A 14,296-nucleotide genomic window follows, 5' to 3' on the forward strand; every position below is an offset into this window, starting at 1 on the left:
CAGAGCAGATAAACACAAATAGAATCCCTTCCTTAGTGGAAGGTCGTAAACAAAATGCAAAATAAACGCTTTATACAAACAGTACTCGCTGCTGCTGGTGCTCTCGCTCTGGCTGTCACAAGACAACAAGAAATGTGCATCAGTAATATCAATTTATTAAAGTGGAGAATAATATAGCATCATGCTGGCCCATAGAGGACAGCACTCTCTTCATTTAGCATTCATGGAGGTCAGCCTCATTTAATTTGCTGCTCATTAATATCTACAGTTTGTAAGCAAAAGATTCTGCTACAGGAGATGTTGCTGAACCCTCGTGTTCAATCCATCACTATTTGCAGTGCCCATCTGAAGGAGAATTGCAAAATACTTTCTGGGCAGTGGGTGCAAACTGCCACAATGTATAATTTTAGCAGCTATACTGATGAGCATAAGAGAACAATAAACTGTGCTATTACAAAACAAAATATTGGGTGAATGACAGTAACGAAAATTCCTTTGTGAAGTAAATAAGTAAAAAAAGAGAAAGGCAACACTCACTTATAGCTGATTGATGCATGGAGCAGAAAACTGTATTCACACTAGCTTTTCAGTAATAGCTCTTTTTATAGCAAAATTACACAGATTCATACAAACAACTGCACAGACAGCCAAATGTATACTCCCATCGCCAAAGCAAGATTCATCAGTCTTTCTGTGGCCATGGAGTGTACATTTAGGTATATTTGTGGTTTTGTGTGTGAATGTGTGTACTGTTACTAGACAAAAGCCATTGCTCAAAAGCTAGTGTGAATGCTGATTTCCATTACATGTTTCTGTGCTCAATGCATTGATCTGCTATAGGTGAGTGGTTTCCTTTCCCTTATTTTATATATTTGAATGAGTTATTTAAATAATGGTATGAGCTAAACATGAAAGTCAACCTTCCTGGCTTATCTTTCATGTTTTAACTGTCATATTGTGAGCAATGTTCTGTTGGAAGCCTGTTAACGGTTAGCACTTACTACAAGAAACCAACTGCTAATCATACATTCATCTCTTTCCTTCGTGTGGTCTCAAAACTGCTTAAAGAGATAACTCATAACCAAATATTGAACTGGTTTACCAACAGTCTCTTAAATATTGCTCAGTATGGCTTCCATAAAGGAGTCCCTCGAGTGGAAACAATATACAATGTCAAAAGCTCTATTCTCATGAGACTAAGCAGAAAAAATTATCCGTTGTCATTTTCTATGACCTTGGCAAAGTTTTCAATTGTGAAGATCATAATGTTTTACTAGAGAAACAAAAATGTTATGGTGCTAAAGATATTCCCCTTCCATGGATGCAGCCATATCTCAATAACAGAAAGTAGGTCACATTAACAAATTATACCATGGGGTGGGGGGGGGGGGGGGCATGAAATTAAATGTGGAATGTGGAAACCAGCTTACAATGGGTTCACAGCAAAAAGTGTAACCCTTAATCTCACTAAAAACTCAATATTCAATTCCAAACCAACAAATATGACTCACAGGTAGCAGAAGTAGAGATCAAAGAGAGCACAGTAAATGTAACTAAGTGTGTGACATTCTTAGCTTGCAAGATGAATAACATACTGAAGTGTCACTATCAGTCTGTAGACGAGTCAATCAAAAATATCAGTTTCACCTGCTTTGCACTTAAAAATCTCTCTCAAATCCTGAAGACACAATTATTTTCGATACCCTCATTCAACACTATCCTATAGCATAATCTTCTGGACGAATGAAGCAAGATAAAAAAATTTACCAAATTGCAAAATAAGAATACCATTTAAAGTTGGTAAGTGAAAACCTTGCAGAAGATTCTTCAGGGACCTCAGGATTCTTAGACTCACACACCAACAGATTTAGTCCCAAATGGTACTTTTGTGGTTAGTAATAACAGTGAATTTAGAATAAATGTTGAGATGTAAAATGTAACTTCCATATACAGGATAGTCAGAAAAGCCTGTAAGGGCATTGGAGGATAGGCTGAGCTAGGGAGTAGTTGTTAAGATAAAAATTCAATAAGTTGCACAATTTCCTAGTTAATTAGCACTGAAGTTAGCCAAGCAGCCCGCCATATACAATTAGTGTCACTTGTTCTCATAGCATAGATGATAGTGCACAAGCCTTCAGCTTGGGTTCAATCCTCAGTACCATCCCATGTCCAACTTTTGTGTCACTCTCATATTCAGTTTTAGGAAACCAAACAAAAATAACGTTTGGCAACAACATCTCTGGCAGTCCACTTTAATTTGTGCATGCAACAGACTGATTTGCTAACTTCAATGCTAATTAACTTGAAAATTATGCAACATATTAAATTTTTTCTCAACCATCATTTCTCAGCACAACCAACCTGCAAAACTCTTACAAACTTTTCAGACTGTTTCTGACCACCATGCGTAGAGGCCAGGCATACTGTCTTAGGCAAACACAACTCAGAAAGTGAAAAGAGATGCTGAGAAATATTGGATTAGGTTGGAAATTACAGATGCTTACAGAGAAAAAGAACCAGTGAATAGTGTGCTATATCCATGCCAGCAAACAAACAGTAAACTTTTGCACGAATTGCCAATACCAAGTGAGATTCCTAGTTTTTATGATCCTGTGGTGAACTTAAATGATATTCAACTGTCAGTCAACAACTAGATTTTCTAAACGAAGTATTGTGGCATAACATTATGACTCATTTCAGTTTCAACAATGTTAAGAGTACTGTAGCTGAATTTACGGCAGCATTTAATTTAGTTAAGCTTGCAAAATATACAGAAATTGTAATAACAGTTGAAACTAAATGAATTTTAGACAAGGAAATGCATATAAAGTACCATAATTCACAGGAGGAAAGAATTGTAAAATGTCTTAATGATAAAACTAAAGTGCAGCAATCTATAGTTGTAAAAGCAAAACTACCACTGTCAGCTGTGAACAACAATATGTGCAAAAGAAGACTGAGTTTATTAATAACAATAACCATGAAGAACGTAAGAGAGATGATCTGAAAAGACAGTGACTTAGGAAACACACAAGATGTGTCATGCTTCTTGTTCAAGCCAGCAGAAAGCTGGATACTTAAAGTAATGCAGCCCTGAATACTGACAGAGCAAGCATAAATAAAGCTGCATAAAGAAAACAAACCAGTGCATCTTATTAGTAATAATGAAGAAGCACCAAAGTTTCATACATTACTCAAAAGTAAAAAAAAAGTATTTGTTTGCATAGAATCACACACTTTTAGAAACAGTACAGTTTTCACTCAGAAGATAAAGATGCCCTGTACCTTGGGTGCTTTAGCATTTCTCAATTTGGTCAATTTATTTACAAATTTCCCTACAGGTAGAACTCTCTGTATTATAAAAATAAGATAGTAGCACCAAATTTCCACAAATCCAGGGAAATTGTGAAAAGAACATTCAGATATCAAAAACAGAAACTGTTAAGTGTCACCAGTACAAAATTCCTATAAGTATGTTATCCATCTTGTGACTCAGTACCCCCCAGAACTGGAGCAACTGAATCACATTCTCTGCCAGCATTTGGACTACCTCTTGTCAGGAACTGAAATGAGCACTGTCTTTCCCAAGCCTCTCACAGTGGTATTCCACTGACCACCAAACCTACACAACATCCTCATCATTCCCTACTCAACCCCAGGTCCCAATCCTCACCTCAGGGATCATATCCCCATAACAGACCATCCGATACATCCTCCCACCACCATCTACTCCAGTCTGGTCACAGGCACACAAGCATTACCTATTCAGGTCTACCTGCAAAACCAGTCATGTGATCTACAAGCTTAGATGCAACCACTGTGCTGCGTTGTATGTGGTCATGACAACCAACTAGCTGTCTATGAATGACCACTGACAAACTGGGACCAAGAAACAGCTGAACCACCCAGTTGCTGAGTGTGCTGCTCAGCATGATTTTTTCATTTCAGTGACTGCTTCACAGCCTGTGCCATCTTGATCCTTCCAACCAACACAGGCTTTTCTGAATTGTACAGGAGGGAACTCTCCCTCCAATATATCTTATGCTCTCATAACCCCCCTGGCCTCAACCTTCATTGGTCACCGACTGTCACCCACTTATTATCCCCCTCCATGTTCCCACTCCAGTACAACACAGCCTTCTATTCCACCAAAACACCCACAGTCTTTTTAATTCTCTTCTTTTCTGTCCCCCCCCCCCCCCCCCCCCCCCAACCCCTCAATCTCCATTTACCTTCCCAACTGCACCTAACTGTCCTACTCTCTCCCTACCTTATCCCTGTATGCTCCCATTTCTTTCCAAGCACACACTTTACCACTACACCAATAGGACCAACAATCATCTATAGGTTTTGATCACTGAGTTTGTAAGTATGAAAATAAGTGACATATATGGCCCTATCTTTTGACTGTATTTACCTGGATCTTTTACACCACCAAGGGACTGCACTCCTTAGTACTCAACATAAATTTCAACTTTATACCTCTACGATTACCTGAGAAAAAGGTGTCTTAACAATCAGTCAGACAGACAGACGACAAAGTGATGCTAAAAGGGTTCCATTTTTACTAACTGAGGTATGGAAAAAAAAGTAACAATAACAAAAGCATTTTGTTTTTGTTGCAGTCTTCTATGTGCAAGATGTATCCGTCTCAACAGCATCTTTCTAAAGTATGTTACAAACAACTGAAGTATAACCTTGTTCAAAATGGTAGGGCCTTCTCTGTACCAGGCTTCAAAGCTTTTCTTTTCTTTTCTTTTTAAAAAAGAGCCACACACTATTCTTAAAAAACAGCAGAACTTTAATAAATAAATAAACGTCTACACAAACAGATATATATCAGTGTTTATAAACACTCCTTCAAGCATTACACTACAAGAGAATGTGCTCTGGGTATTTCTATAGATTTGTCAAATGTATTCACATAAAAACTATCTCAAAAAGGTATTTGGAGGTCTTCTGCCGGTCACTGTAATATTAAAGAATGATGACATCAAAGAAAGACTCAGTAGAATGCCCCTTGTAATTTATCACCATACAGCTGATATGACATCCCACAGTGAATTTCTGGAATTACTAAGTGTAACTTTGCGCACACTCTTTCGAAAATAAGAACTAAATTAGAAATGTAACTAAGAATATATTCAACATAAACAGCTCTTGCAGAATATGATGACTGATACAGTAAAATTTATTGTAAAAATCACAATTCGTGATATTTTCCAGTTTCCAAATGTTATACGAAGTGTTCCATGAACAGATTCCTGATAGTCTTAGTAGAATAACCATTTTGTAACAAATTACCATTACCTATGAATGAATAAATGTTATTATTCTACTTTTGTACAACAATTCTTTAGTACACACCTTCCTCATAATTATTTGGAAGTTTTTGCCAATTCTGTAATCACCTGATTACAATCAGAGGGCCTCCTCAGTCTGTCTGGCAAACAAATTTTGGGCACTACCTGCAGGTGATGAAGTTCCTGAGCTAGATGAAGTCACCTGCCCTGTTCCAGAGGAATCATCTTGGCCTGCAAGGTCTGGGCATTCACAGTGGGTGGGATTACTGGTAGTTGGGAGCTCCAATGTTAGGCATGTAATGGGGCCCCTTAGGGGTATGGCTGCAAAAGAAGGGTAAGGAATTCAGTGTGCAATCTGTGTGCATACTGGGAGAAGTTATTCCAGAAGTGTAATAGGAGCTTCCAGATGCCATGAAGAGAACAAGATGCAGGTGGCTGTGGCTGGTGCCTCATGTCGGTACTAAAAATGTGTGTTGCTTTGGATCAGAAGAGATTCTCTCTGGTTTCAGCTGCACAGCTGAAGTAATACCTACTGCCAGCCTTGCTTGCAAGATGAAGGCACAGCTCACTACCTGTAGCACTGTCGCACCTGTGTTGGAAAATAACCAGAGCTCCAAGTGCTAATAGAAAGCACTGAATCATTAAGGTATGGAAAGCTCACTACAGCTGGAAAAAATTCAGCCGAAATTTTTACAAGGACCTAACCCTGTTCTGAGAGGACAGATTAAATGCAGTTGGTGGTGGGGTGTTTATTGTTGTCAGAAGTAGTTTACGTTGTAGTGAAATTGAAGTAGATAGTCCCTCCCTGTGTGTTAGTATGGGTAGGGATTATAACTGGAACAAGTTAATAATGGTTCCTTTTACTGTTCCCTTACTCAGATGATACAGTTGCTTAACAGTTCAAAGAAAATTTGAGTGTCATTTCAAATTGGTACCCCACACATACAATTACAATTGGTGTGACTTCAATCTACCCTCAATATATTGGCAAAAATACATGTTTAAAGTAGTGGTAGGCAACAAACGTCATTGAAAATCATACTAAATGCTTTCTCAGAAAATTATTTTGAACGAGTAGTTCAGGAGCCCACTTGAAGTATAAATGGTCGCAAAAATATACTTGGCATCTAAGCAACAAGTAATCCTAACCAAACAGGGAGCACATGACAAATACAAGGATTAGTGGTTGTAACTAGACTGGATACCATCTAACATCCAAACCCACCAAAAATAAACATAAATACATCTATTTAAAAGAGCAGATAAACATTCACTTGAGACATTCCTAAGAGACAATCTCCATTTCTTACAATCTATGTGAGCATATGCTAGATGTGGATTAAATTTAAAGAAATAATGTCAGTGCTCTAGAAACTGGCAAAGTTTTATGGAGGCTCAAAATTTTGTGTGAACTACTATAATGCAAAATGCTTTTAATAGTTTCCATAACAAAACTGTCTCGAAATCTGGCAGACAACCCAAAGAGGTTCTGGTTGCATGTAAAATACACCAGTGGCAAGACACTATCAATACCTTCACTGCACAATAATAATGGTGATGTTATTGATGACAGTGCCACTAAAGCAGAGTTACAAAACACGGTTTTCTGAAATTCCTTCACAAAAGAAGGAGAAGTAAACATTCGAGGACTCAAATTGAGAGCTGCCAGTATGAGTAACTTAGAAGTAGATATCCTCAGTGTAGCAAAGCATCTCAAAACACTTCAGAAAGGCAAGGCCTCCAGTCCAGATTGTATGCCAGCCAGACTCCTTTCAGAGCATGTTGAAACAATAGCTCCATTCTTAGCAAACCTCCACAGCTGCTTGCTTGTAGAAAGATTCATTCATGATGTCTGGGAATTCGCACAAGTCACACTGATACCTAAGAAAGGAAATAAGAGTAATCTGCTGAATTACAGACCCGTATCACTAATGTCAATTTGCAATAAGAATGTGCTTGAACATTATAAATCACTTCAAAGAAAATGATTTAGTCACAAATAGCCACCATGGATTCAGAAAATATCTTTCTTGTGAAACACAACTAGCTCTTTATTCTCATGAAGTAGTGAATGCTATCGAAAGGGGACATCAAACTGATTCCATAGCTTTAGATTTCCAGAAGGCTTTTAACACCATACCTCACAAGCAGCTTCTAAATAAATTGCGTCCCTATGGAGTGTCATCTCAATTGTGTGACTGGATTCCTAATTTCCTGTCAGAAAAGTCATAGTTCATAATAAATAACAGACAGTCATCAAGTAAAACAAAATAATATTTGGGTTAGATAGAGCAGCAATCAGTTGTAGAATTAAGTTGCTTTAATATGAAATTTATAGTCACAACGCAGATCAGATTTCGACCTGTGTCAGGTCATTATCAATGTGGTGCGGAATTGTAGCAGTTGTACATGCTCAAGTGAATGCTTATACAGTTCAACCATTACTCAATAACATTTGATGTTCCCCAAGACAGTGTTATGTCATTTTTGATCTTGTAAAGTCATCAGATGATCAAAACAAACAGTAAAATGGTGCAAAAAGTGGCAGTCGACTTTAAGTAATGAAAAGTATGAAGTCGTCTACATGAGCACTGAAAGAACCCTCAAAATTTCAGTTATCTGATAAATCACATAAATCTAAAAGCTGTAAATCAAGCAAATATTTAGGGATTGCAATTAAGAATAACTCAAATTGGAATAATCACACAAATAATGTTGTGGGGAAAGCAAACCAAAGGCTGCGATTTATTGGCAGAACACTTAGAAAATGTAACAGCTCCACTAAAGAGACTGCTCACACTATGCTTGTCTGCCCTCATCTGGAGTATCGCTGAGTGGTGTATGATCCACATCAGACAGAACTGATGGAGGACATCAACAAAGTTCAAAGAGGGGTAGCTCTTTTTGTATTATTGTGAAATAAGGGAGAGAGTGCCATGGATATGATGCACTAATGAGGTGGCCATCAGTAAAACTCCGGTCTGGGGCGCAATCCATTTGGCCGCATTTTCAAATATATGCACTGCCAGTTACACTGCCACATTCCCTGCAGCTACCGCTGATTACACTGCTACCAATGAGATGCAAGAATCCTTGCTCCGGAGCTCCAGTGGTGGGTGTACTTAAGTGTAGCCTTGGCTGCCAGAGACTGTAGTCATGGTGTGTGAGTTGTGCTTGTGTGAGAGTGTGTGTGTATGTTGTCTAATTCTGATGAAAACCTGTTTGGCCCAGTCTTTTCATTGCATCTATCTGCAACTCAGCATCTTCGCTATATGGTGAGCAGCAATGATCCTTTTCATAATGCAGTCATTAAGTTCTAACATCCATACACTGAGCCCTATTTTGCATGTTTGCCAGTTGAATAACATTTACAGACTTTCATAGTGGCCAGAGCTCAACATCTTCTGAACAGACATCATATTGAAGAGTGACGTATTTATACATTCAATTCTACTGTTAGCAACTGACACTGCTTACACAGGAACAATGTTATGCATTATTTTTACTATTTTATTTAGATGTACAATAAATTAATATCTGAATTTCCTCTTCATGAAAAGCATCTGTTCCTTGCCCCTGTTTTCACCAAAGAACCACACAGCATGCAGGGAAGACAACAAAAACAAAGACTTCTTGCTGCAGCAGGACTTTTCACGAAATTTCATCAACTTTCTCCTGAAAGTGTGAAAATACTTTGTTGGTGCACATCTACATAGGGACAAATGAACATGGAAAGATCTGTGTGTTTATTTTTCTTGCACGCTGTTTGAGAGTGGAACTATAGAGAAGTAGCATAAAGATGCTTCGATGAACCCTCTGCCAGGCAATTTATTGTGAATTGTGGAGTAAAGATGTAGATGTAGATGTAGATGTAGATGTAGATGTAGGTGCAGACCAATATTATTGAGAGCCTAGTAGTGGACTGTATTAATTTGTCTGAGAAATTATAAAATTGATGTAGTATGCATATAAATAAGAATATTACAGCTTTTTAGTGTGATAGGAAATGCTATTTACCCAATAGGAGTTTTACTTATTTTGTGAGTGAATGTGAGATCAGTTCTAATTGCACTAGGTTTCTACATATTAATAATTCAGTGTTCTGTTTGTTTTCTTATATGAAGTACTTAAAACAATATCCTAATCTGCTTTTAACAGTAGCCATTAAAAGTGGCAGCAGAAAAATTGTGATGTCATAGGCCTATTTATTAACCACATCACTTGAAGTTTGATATCTTTTCATTATTAATAATGTTATAAAAACACATGAAAATTCACTATTTTCAGAAGAAAAACTAAAAAAACTAACTGTTTAAAACAATAGAAAATCAAGGTAATGGCTCTTTCACTGTAATAATGCTCACCTGGACCTCATGCAGCAGATCTGTTCCAAATGGATCATGAGCCTGGGCTTTCCCCCAGCCAATCACTGTACACTTTGAGCCAACAGCAGGAAGGATTTGCCCCTGTTCAGGAAGACAGGCTAACCCTTGGTAGCGACTGGGCCTTATGGCAAAGGGCAATCGGAGCAGTGCGAGGTCACTGTCCACTGTTTCATCATCGTAGGATGGGTGTGAGATCGCTGCCTCCACCTGCAACACACGTTTAAATGAGGAAAATTAATACGACAAGTAGCTTAAGACAATGAAGGAAAAACAAGATTAACAATGGCGGAAGAAATTACTAATGAAAATTTAAAAGCTGATACTAAGAAATAAGGATCTGTCAAATACTAACTATATGAGAGCAACAAGAAAGTTTCTTATAATATTATGAAAATGATAGTGGCTACTCACCATACTGCGGAGTTGCTGGGTCGCAGACAGGCACAACAAAAAGACTGTCACAAAATGAGCTTTTGGCCAACAAGGCCTTTGTCAAAACTAGACACCACACACACACAGACACACACACACACACACACACACACACACACACACACACACACACACACACACACGAAGCCAGGTGGATTTTCCTTTGTTTCAGAAAGTTTCTTAGTGTAGTACAACCTTAAAGGCTACACCCTTGGGGAAAATAAAAATCAAGGTTCCACAGACTGCATATTTGTGCCTCTTTTGTTTGTATTAATTTGTGCTGGTACTTTCGCATGAGATTGATAAATTCATATACAGCTAGGAAATTGCAGATGGGACAAATAATGATCATTCATTACAGTTATAAAGGCCCTTCCTTTCATATTTTGTTTTTCTTTCAACTTCTAGGTGAGCTTCTTGGTAATAGATCCATGTTTTTTGTTAGATTCTCCATTTGGATGATGCTGATTCCACAACTGTTGTTCAATTAACGAAAAGCCGCTCCAGCAGATTAATTAAAATGTCCACACAACCAGTTTTGGCCTTTGCATTAGACCATTATCAAGTGTATCTGAAACTGCCAAGTGTTAATACATACAAGATCCATGTTTTATATGTGTGCTAAGATTTCTGAAACCTGAGTTGCATATTTATTTCTTGATTTTGTGCAAGAATAAAATTTATCTCAATAAAATATAATTTTTGTTGAGTTGGTGCTTGTTACACTGTAACATACACTGATAAGTCAAATCATTACAACCATTGCTCTGGCAAGACTGAATGAAACCTGGCGCAGATGTGGGCATGTGATGCAGTAAAATGGAGCAGAGGTTATTGGAGGAAAAATTTAGCAATGATAAAAACCACAAATGGAGAAATCCACTAATATAAGCAACGTTAATAATGATCAGATTGTTATGGCCCACCATCTAGAAATGAGGACCTTTGAAACAGCAAAGCTGGTCACCTGTTTGTGTGCTACTAAGCATTTATGAAAAGTGACTGAAGGATGGTAATGTACAAGTAGGTGCCACATTGTCAAACATCTACACCTCATCACAGAACATTCAGTTGGAGGCTCACCTGTTCTATAAAGCAGGATAAGGGGTGATCTCTGGCAAATATGATAACATAGTACAATGACAGCAGTACAAGTATTTTGGAGAACACCGTTTAGTGCACACTGTCGAATGTGGGGCTCTGCAGCAGACGACCCCTACCTGTTCCCGTACAGACCCAACTATGTCCTCAATTATGATTGCAATGGGCTCGACATCTTTTAGTACGGAACACAGATCAAGGGAATTGCATTTCCCAGTCAGATGAATCGCACTTCTCACTAAAGCAGGTCAACAGTCACGTCCGAGTAGGTTGTCGTCCAGATCAGCGACTGCCCAAAGCATTCGCCATACCACAGATGCAGGCCAGTGGGGGCAGTATTGTGTTGCATGACACATTCGCTCAGTTTTCTGTTGGCCGTATCGTGGTCACTGAAGACACACTGATAGCTGTGGGCTACACAAGTACTACGGATTATTTGGGTGCCTTCATACTTGATGGTTTCCCCAGTGGTGATGGCTTTTTCCAGTGGGATAACTTCCCGTGTCACAAGGCCGCAATTGTGCTACTGTGATTTGAGAAGCTTGATAGTGAACTCACATTAATGTCTAAGCCACCAAATTCACCTGATATGAACCTGATGGAACACATTTGGGACATTATGGGATGCCAGCTTTGTGTAGATTAACGGCTGGTCCATAATATATCAGAATTGTGTGACCTGGGCACAGATTTCTAGTGATGCACATTTCTGGAAACTTAGAAAAGACTTATCAAATCCCCAATGTGCAGAATCACTGCTGTACGACATTCCAAAGATGGAGCAATGCATTGGTAAGCAGGTGCTCATAATGTTTTAACTCACCTGTGATTGCATGAGTCGACTGCCAACTTTATCTCTAGAACAGTTTTGTTCACATGGGTTTATAAAGTAGTCATGTGTGACCCATCCAAACAGATAAAATTAAATACTGTGCCTTTATGAATGTTTATTATTAAAGAAAAATGATCCAACACTGCAGAAAGTTTGTAACGAATCAGTTACTTCATTTTCAACAGCAAAAAAAAAAAAAAAAAGTACGGTACTGCAGCTGCTGTTGATGGTGGCCCATGTTACAAAACAGCAAGAACAAATAAAAGAAACAAGAATCTGTCAGTATTTTATTCAGAAATCAGTGATTAAAGGTACATAGAGTACCCAACAGCTTGGCCATTTCAGAAGACAATGGTTTGTATATTTTGGATGGAGCACTATGAGAAAGCTTTCTGGCAGATAGGTGTCACATTTATTGAAAGATGACCAAAAAACTCACAAAATGGATTTGTTGGCAATATTTCCATATTTAAAAATGAATTTCTCTATTAATTTACAGCTATGGATGAGAGAGACATGACCACTTCACAGTAGAAACAAAGTGGCTGCAAAGCAGCTATGGATGAGACAGGCTTGACCACTTCCTGGGAGAAACAAAATGGTATCAAAGCAGCAGAGTTCAATTTCATCAAGTGGAATGGTTGTGGTTTGTGGCCATTGTTTTCAGAGATGCGAAAGCAATTTTTCAAAATGGGGACATTGTGAAGACAAAATAATAACTGAGAGAAATCTGAGCCCAGTCGTCAAAAGAAGGCATGACAAGAAAAGTAGCAAAAATTCAGTATCACTGGGACACACATGCCAAAGAGTTTCAGAATGTATTCTGAGCTCAAACATAATAAAGTATCTCTACAGAATAACTTTTTCCAAGGGAACCAGCATAAATTCCAAAAAGTTCAGTCATGTAAAACCAAAAGTGTGCTTTTCTCACAAAATATTCTTATGGCCATACAACATACAACATACAAAACAGACACACACACACACACACACACACACACACACACACACACACACACACTGTCACTGTTGTCTCTGGGCACCAAGACCGGAGTGGCTGCATCTGAGGGAATTAGCAGTCTTTGCTGGGGTAGCCAAGACAGTGGGCTATTTGGTGCAGAATCAGGATACTGTGCTTGAGGACCACAGCACTACACACACCTTCTGTCCAATCAATATACCTGTGTAGTCCTTCCTCTTCTGTACTTCTCCCCTCTCCCCCTGCCCCCTAGTCTGAGTGCAGCTTCCTTATGCTACACCAAGTGGCCCACTATGTTTTCACCACCAGGTCCCTGCATCCTCCCACAGACAACACTAGCATCTTCCATTACACCTACCCTGCATATCTCCCCACCCTCCACTTCTTCTGTCCCCCACCCATTATCCACCCCATCGAAGATCACTGCTCACCTCCAGCAAAGATCACTGTTCACCTCAGGTACAGTTCCGCAGTCGAGCCTCAATACACAGAGACACTTACAAACCTCAATGGTGCACATAAAGTATTAGGGACAGAAAACTTGCTGAAATCAGATGCCAATAGCAATGAAATGCTAAACTCAAACTGGAATGCATGTAGGAAAGATAGGTTTAACACTGGTAGTGGAAGCACGTTTACAGCAATAAAAAAATATGATAATATCTAATGAGATTAATAAAGATTCAGAATGTGAAATAATCTGTGCAAAGATAAGTGTTAAAACTAGTCATCAGATGCATTTATATATTTCCTACCTCAGCAGCAGTAGGGGCAAAACTTGCAGAATATTTTGTGTAATTTCCTGATGATGTTACAGCTTCAGGTGCATTTATAGATTTCCTACCTCAGTAGCAGTAGTTGCGAAACTTGCAGAATATTTTGTGTAATTTCCTGATGATGGTACAGTTTCAGGTGGTGATTTCAACTTAGCAGCTAAAGATTGGAAGACTCACGTGATTAGGATGGGTAGTATGGACTGTGAATCCTGTGACAGTGTTCTAAATGCCTTATCCAAAACTTACTTTGAGCAGTTAACTTGAGAACCGTAACACCTTAGACCTGCAGGTGACAAACAGACCTGAACTTTTCAACTCACAAGGAAGACATATAGCAATCAGATATTTGTAATTTTTATATTCATAGTATATGTAGTTCTGAACTCTAATATCAGATGACCATAGCAGTTCATTGATAACACTAAAAACTTTTTGAGAAAATTGTCTTTGAAGTTTTCCACTTTAATTCACTAAAGCTAGGACTAATC

At 38.5% G+C, this 14,296-nt stretch overlaps 1 protein-coding gene across 1 annotated transcript in view; it reads right to left on the bottom strand.

The window, feature by feature from the left end:
- The window catches only part of LOC124711633 (vitamin K-dependent protein C-like), a 97,154-nt gene that overhangs the window by 17,820 nt on the left and 65,038 nt on the right, over window positions 1–14,296 (bottom strand). Inside the window, exon 5 of the mRNA XM_047241818.1 lies at window positions 9,668–9,895. Coding sequence (XP_047097774.1) covers window positions 9,668–9,895 — 228 coding nt within the window. The remainder of the gene's footprint in view (window positions 1–9,667; window positions 9,896–14,296) is intronic.

This window comes from Schistocerca piceifrons, chromosome 8 (genome assembly GCF_021461385.2).
Source record: "Schistocerca piceifrons isolate TAMUIC-IGC-003096 chromosome 8, iqSchPice1.1, whole genome shotgun sequence".
NCBI lineage: Eukaryota > Metazoa > Arthropoda > Insecta > Orthoptera > Acrididae > Schistocerca > Schistocerca piceifrons.